This window comes from Heterocephalus glaber, unplaced genomic scaffold (assembly GCF_053883595.1).
Source record: "Heterocephalus glaber isolate CG9 unplaced genomic scaffold, H.glaber_assembly_v1.0 deba00001561, whole genome shotgun sequence".
In the NCBI taxonomy this organism is placed as follows: domain Eukaryota; kingdom Metazoa; phylum Chordata; class Mammalia; order Rodentia; family Bathyergidae; genus Heterocephalus; species Heterocephalus glaber.
Window position 1 is genome coordinate 14,115,854 of NW_028258349.1, and position 6,909 is coordinate 14,122,762.

Sequence of the window (6,909 nt, forward strand, 5' to 3'; positions counted from 1 at the left end):
GAGGGAGGAGAAAGGGAGAGAAAAGAAAAGGAGAAAGCACTGGAATTTCAAGCCACCCTGTCCTGGCTGTGTTCCTCCCCTCCTGCCCTAACATCTCACAGAGGCTCTCTCTTGGCAGGTCCTTCCCCAGAAACTACTGGGACAAGTTTGTCAAGCGGAAGGTAAGACGTGGGTGGAGAGAGGGCAGAGCTGTCTGGGCTGGGTTCCCTGCTGCCATCAGGCCATCTCAGCCTGGTCAAGCCCTTGCTTTGTGTGTGTCCTTAGGCCAGAGGTGCTGCCTCTCTCTCTTATAATCACTTTCCCTCTTGAGGGAGATGACACATATAACACAGAACAGAATGCCTAGCCCAAGATGAACACTCACACAATAGTGGTTGTAGCTTGGGGGCGGGGGTTGCATGCCTATAATCCTGGGATTCTGGGAGGCTGAGGCAGGAGGGTTGTAAGTTTGAGCCCAGCCTGGGCAATTTAGTGACTTAGTAAGACCCTGTCTCAAAAAATAAAAAGGCCTAATAAATAAATAGTGATTGTGAGGGAATATGTGAGGACACTATTTTAAGCACACAGTTAAGGATTGCTTGCTTTTCCACTCGTAGCTTGTCAGTCTTTCTGTGCCTCAGTTTCCTTCATTTTTAAAGTAGGGCAATAAGAGGGCCAACCCCACAGGGTTGTTAGAAGAATTATTTGACCTAATATATAAGCAGAATTGGGACACCTGGAGGAAAACACTAGCTAAGTATTGGCTGGGGCCATCACTCAATATAAAATAAACTTATTTATTCAAATATTGTGTATTTACTGTGTGCCAGGAAGCATTTCAGGAACCTGGGATCTGGCAGTAAACAAAACAGTGATTCTGCTACTCAGGTTGGAAAGACAGATAATGAATACATTTATAGCATGCAGGTGGTCATAGGGGCTGTAGGGGAAAAAATGAAGCAGTAAAGAGAGTAAGGAAATGTGCCTGTAGTCAGAGAAGGTTGCTACTTTCTGCAGAAGAGTCAGGAAAAATAAGGAGATGAGGGAGTAAGCCAGGTGGAAATCTGAGAAAAGAATGTGTTATGGGGGTGCAAAGGCCCTGAGGCAGTGGTATGCCTGATATGTTTGAGGAACTTCAAGGAGACAGATGTCATTAGAACAGAGTGGGCAGGGGCCAGGGATTTAGCTCAGTGATTCCACCGTCTGCCTTGCAAGTGCAAGGTCCTGAGTTTGATCCCCAGTACCAAAAAAAAAAAGAAAAAGAAAAATTTGCATTATGTTTTGGGCCGGGGATTTAGCTCAGTGGTTCTGCTGCCTGCCTCAAAAGGGCAAGGTCCTGAGTTTGATCTCTGATACCAAAAAACCAAAATCAAAAATAGAACAGAGCGGGTGGGAATGAAGAGGAGGATATAAGTTTATATATGACAGGGGGCCCAATTATATAGGCTTCCTTGCCTACCTACCTAAAATAATAAATTACCCCAATTAATATGAGCTACTGAATCAGTTGGATCTTTATCATTTTTGGACCCTCTGCCTGAGGATCTGAAGAAAAAGCTACCTTTTCTCCCCCGCAAAATGTGCCCCAACTTCTCACACAAAGTTCAGAGTGTCCCCAGAACCCCAAAGCAGGCCATGACATCCCCCAAGGCCAGCCATGTTTTCCGGCCTGACACTCTCCCGGATGGGCAGGTCCTGGACAAACATGGGGACATCTTCGGGCGGGAGCGGATTGCAGAGCTGCTGGGCATGGATCTGGCCACCCTGGAGATCACAGCGCACAACGAGCGCAAGCCTAACCCTCCACCAGGGCTGCTGACCTGGTGAGCCGGGGGACAGTCCCCAGGCCTGGGGCAGGCAGGGGAGGTGGCCAGGTGTGGCCCTCAGCATTGCACTGTCTCCCCTTCCCCCATACAGGCTCATGTCCATAGATGTCAAGTACCAAATCTGGAAGTTCGGAGTCATTTTCACAGACAATGTGAGGAGGGGCCTGTAGGTGGGGAGGGACTCAGTAGGGTGGTGCCTTGGGAGTTGAGGCTCCATCCCCAGGGGTCCCTGACCGAAGAGTGACTCCTGAGCCCCTGTGTACCTGGGACCCTAGAGCACCTTCTCACTCCTGAGGTTCCTAGTCCCCAGGACATCCTTTGACACCTCAGGGTGCTGCTGGATTCCCAGGCTAGTTGCTTCTAGGCTCCCCAGCTCCCCTCAAAGTGCTCCCCATTCCCCCCAGGGTGCTCCCCATCCACCACAGACTGCCCAATCAGAGTTGGCAGCCCCCAGGAGCTCCAGGGGTGTCCCCATGTGTCTCTGATCCTGGCCCCTGTGTGCCCACAGTCTTTCCTGTACCTGGGCTGGTACATGGTGATGTCTCTCCTGGGACACTACAACAACTTCTTCTTCGCTGCCCACCTCCTGGACATTGCCATGGGCGTCAAGACGCTTCGCACCATCCTCTCGTCTGTTACCCACAATGGGAAGCAGGTGTGCAGGGGACCTGGCAGAGATGGGTGTGGTAATCTGGCACCAAGCAGCTGGGATGAAGAGGGGCAAGGCCAGGGGGCTGTGCCAGGGTGTTGTGGGCAGTGAGGACAGAGCAAGGGCCCTGTGGGCTGAGTGGGGTAAGGACTGGGAAGGGAGCTGGGCTTGGTATTGCACACCTGTAATCCCAGCATTCTAGGAGGCTGCGGCAGGAAGATGGCAATTCAGGTCCAGCCTGGGCAGCCTGGTGACTTAGCAAGACCCTGTCTCAAAATAAAATATTTAAAACGGGCTGGAAATATGGCTCAGGGCGAAGGTCCCACATTCAATCTCCAGTATCAACAACAACAACAAAAACCAAAACAAAACCAGAGCTGACGCACCCTGCCTGCTCACAGCTGGTGATGACCGTGGGCCTCCTGGCGGTGGTGGTCTACCTGTACACTGTGGTGGCCTTCAACTTCTTCCGCAAGTTCTACAACAAGAGCGAAGATGAGGATGAGCCGGACATGAAGTGTGACGACATGATGACGGTGAGCCCCTCCACTAGAGCTCACTGGGCTTTCTTTTCCCATCTGTAAAAGGAGTTAATAGTGGTAACACCTAGCCAGGAGAGCATGGTGGCACTTGCCCGTAATCCTAGTGACTCTGAGGTGAGAGGATCACAAGTTCAAGTCCAGCTGGGTAATTTAACCAGACCTTGTCTCAAAACAACAGCAACAATAGGAAAAACTGGTCATGTAGCTCAGTGTTAAAGCCCTGGGTTTAATCCCCAGTATCCCCCAAACAATAAGACAAAAAAAGAGTATACGTATTTCATTGCCTTGTCATGAGGGCTCACTGAGCTGGGTCATCTAAGCTACACTGAACAGTGCCAGGCACATATAAGTGCTCCCTCAATGTTAGCTATTGTTCCAGTATTATTTAAGCTGCTAAAACTACACATTATTGGGCTGAGAATGTAGCTCAGTGGTAGAGTGCTTGCCTAAGCATTCATTAAGCCCAGGGTTCAATCCTCAGCACCACAAAAATAAATAAACAGTGCCTACTTCACAAGGTTGTTTGTAGAACTAAAAGGTACTCCCTGGCCATTGAAGATTTAAGTCTTAGAATGGGAATTGGGGTGTAGCTCACTAGTAAAGCATGTACTTAGCGTGCATAAGGCCCTGGGTTTGATCCCCATCACTACCACCAAAAAAAAAAAAAAGTCTTAGAATAGTGCCTGGCAGGTATTAAGACTTATTTAAGTGTTAATTACATTACTTGTAATTTAAAAAGTTTCAGTGGGCCAAGTGTGGTGGCACAGGCCTATAATTCAAAGATTCTGGAAGGATGAAGCAGGAAGATTACAAGTTCAAACCCAGCCTGGGCAATTTAGCAAGACCCTGTCTCTAAATAAAACTAAGGGCTAGTAGGGGTGTAGCTAAATGAAAAGTACCAAAACAAACAAAAAAAGCCAGCATGCAACCCTTGTGTATATTTCTTCCTCTCTCCTAACAATGGTGATCCCAACTCTGACTTCACCTTACTGAAAGCAGAGGCCACAAATGAAGGAGTCATTTCAGGAAGTGAATCTCAGAAGGGGACCTGTGACCTAGCTCCATGGGTCCCTGCTTCAGGACAGAGTCCAGCCCCTCAGCCTGACATTTGAAGCCTGCCAGGCCTGGCCCTGCTGCCCACAGCCTTGTTCCCATCAGTCCCCAGCCCTAGCTCATCCCCAAGACAACGGGGCTCGTGTCCTTGCTGGGGACACAGAAAAAGCAGTGTGAAGCCTTTCCCAGGTGCCAGGTGGCCTGTGCCATGCCCCCTCCTCTGCTCAGCACCTTCTTGTGCCTCCCCCTACACCCAGTAGATGACACTGAATCATTGCCATGGCTTACAAAACCAGGCTGGAGCTGACCCTACTTGAGAGGCTAACCTTTCTAAATCTAACCACAATCCCTCTTGCTTTTTGCTTTCTGGCTGCCTGATCCTCTTTCAGTTTCTCTGCAACCACGTGTCTCCTTCTGATTCTGGCCTTTGTACCTGAGCTGTCTCTGCTGGCACTGGGGCCTAACAGGCACACACCTCCCTTCACGGGACCTCACCTTCCACCTTAAATGCTGCCTCCTACAGGAAGCCCTCTCTGACCATTCCTGGGGATGGAGCTTGCAGAACCTATGGAACCAGACCCTGCTTCATCTCTCCCTGCTCAGAGTAGCTCCATTTTTCAGCCTCACCAAACCTCTTTCAGTTCCTCACAGGAGCAATTTTTTCTTTTTTCTTTTTGTGGTATGTGGTATCAAAACCTAGGGCCTCGCACACACTAACCTCAGTACCCTCTATCACTGAGCTGCATCCCCTGTCTGCAAGATTTATTCTTTCCTCCCTGGTGATGATGTAACACATGTGGTTTTCTCTGCCTGGAACACTGCCTCCCTCCACCCATTCACCTAACACCTCCTTTGAGTTCCAGTTCGAACACCCAGCCTCTTCCAGGAAGCCTCAACGATCACAGATTGCTGGGGTGGGTCAAATACCTCACTGGGCTGGCTCTCAAAGCTTCCTGCGCTGATCACTCCAGGCCTGCCCATCCCAGCCCTGACCCCTCTGCCTGTGCCTTCCTGTCCCGCTCAGGGCCATCTCTGGGCTCTCACTGCTGATGCTGTATCTTCGATCCCTGACAGGCACGGCCCCAGCTGCCCCCTCACTGGTGTGTCCCCAGCCTTGTGTAGCACAGGACCCATGTTGGATTCGTGACTGCTGAATGCTGGAATAAGTGATCAATGTGCTCCTTCTCCCCAGTGTTACCTGTTCCACATGTATGTGGGTGTCCGAGCCGGTGGAGGCATTGGGGATGAGATTGAGGACCCAGCAGGCGATGAATATGAGCTCTACCGAGTGGTCTTTGACATCACCTTCTTCTTCTTTGTCATTGTCATCCTGCTGGCCATCATCCAGGGTCAGCGCAGGCGTCATGGGTGGCGTGGTGCTCAGTGCCCAGAGGCAGGAGTTAGGTCCACAGCTAAGAAAGCAGGCCCAGGGTCCAGTTCACTGGATTCCTATCCCAGCTCTACCTCCCCCTACTGTGAGACCTACCTCAGCCAAATGGCCTCTCTGGGCCTCAGTTTCTCCATCTGCAAAATGGGGGAGTTCATGGTACTAACCTCATAAGGTTGTCATGAGAATTACAACTCATACCTTTAAATGTCTCATAGTAAGTGCCCAATAAACCCCTAGTTTTATTCTTAGGAAGCAGGGTAAGACTGGGGAGATGGGGATGGAAGGCCAGGCCCAGAGGTGGGTAGCCAGGAACAAGAGTCTGAAGTGGGTTGGAGCTGGGTACTGATCTGCATCCTGCCACTTTCAGGTCTGATTATCGACGCTTTTGGTGAGCTCCGAGATCAACAAGAACAAGTGAAGGAAGATATGGAGGTGCGTATGGTGTCAGGGTGACCCGGAGGGATTCTGGCATGCTGGGGGTCAAACGAGCCTGACTATATGTCTTTCACTACCTACAGACCAAGTGCTTCATCTGCGGCATAGGCAGTGACTATTTTGATACGACACCTCATGGATTTGAAACCCACACGCTAGAGGAGCACAACCTGGCCAATTATATGTGAGCACAGGGCTGCTGGCCAATCAGGAGGATGGGTTGTGGCCTCTACCAACCAGGGCAGAGGGCTACTTAGGGAAAGGGTGTGGTATGCGTGTGAGTGGGGTCCCAGGCAGCCAATCAGAAGGTAAGGGTCGGGGTTGGGGCTGTGGCTCACATGTAGCGATGGCCCTGAGTTTTATCCCCAGTACTACCACAAACAAATGAAAACAGAAAGTAAGGATGGATCTACCCTGTCTCCCTTAGGTTCTTCCTAATGTATTTGATAAACAAAGATGAGACAGAACACACGGGTCAGGTAAGAGGGTGTTAATAAAGGATATGGACAGGGTCGTGGAAGGGTTTTTTTGTTTTGTTTGTTTTTCGGTACCAGGGATCGAACTTAGGACCTTGTGCTTTCGAGGTAGGCAGTGGCACCACTGAGCTAAATCCCTGGCCCGGTGGAAGTTTTAATATAAGGCTAATCAGCAGGTGGCAGTAGAAAGCCGGAATCAATATCAAGCATTTGAAGATGTGACCAGTGGATTCTTATCTCCCAATCTAGGAGTCGTATGTCTGGAAGATGTACCAAGAGAGATGTTGGGATTTCTTCCCAGCTGGTGACTGTTTCCGCAAGCAGTATGAGGACCAGCTAAGCTGAGACTCCCAGCTGGCCCTCCACCCCCACCTCAAGCGCCTTATTCTCACTGCAAGTCCTTGAGCCCCCAAACCCCTCTCCCCAAGGCAGCTGAGGGAGAGGTAACCTCGTACCAGAGAAATAAAGTCTGTGCTGCACCCCTGCCATCACTGTGTTGGATTGCTGAAATTTTGTAAGAGTGGGCATCCAGAAATTCCGCCTTCCCCCAAAAAGACAA

At 50.3% G+C, this 6,909-nt stretch overlaps 1 protein-coding gene across 1 annotated transcript in view; it reads left to right on the top strand.

The window, feature by feature from the left end:
- Ryr1 (ryanodine receptor 1) overlaps positions 1-6,838 on the top strand; it is a 116,264-nt gene extending 109,426 nt beyond the window's left edge. The window contains exons 100-109 of the mRNA XM_087190853.1: positions 119-161; positions 1,672-1,802; positions 1,897-1,957; positions 2,314-2,460; positions 2,856-2,990; positions 5,242-5,398; positions 5,807-5,871; positions 5,958-6,058; positions 6,302-6,353; positions 6,600-6,838. Of these exons, the coding sequence (XP_087046979.1) occupies positions 119-161; positions 1,672-1,802; positions 1,897-1,957; positions 2,314-2,460; positions 2,856-2,990; positions 5,242-5,398; positions 5,807-5,871; positions 5,958-6,058; positions 6,302-6,353; positions 6,600-6,695 (988 nt within the window). The 3' untranslated portion in view covers positions 6,696-6,838. The remainder of the gene's footprint in view (positions 1-118; positions 162-1,671; positions 1,803-1,896; positions 1,958-2,313; positions 2,461-2,855; positions 2,991-5,241; positions 5,399-5,806; positions 5,872-5,957; positions 6,059-6,301; positions 6,354-6,599) is intronic.
- Positions 6,839-6,909: the final 71 nt, after the last annotated feature.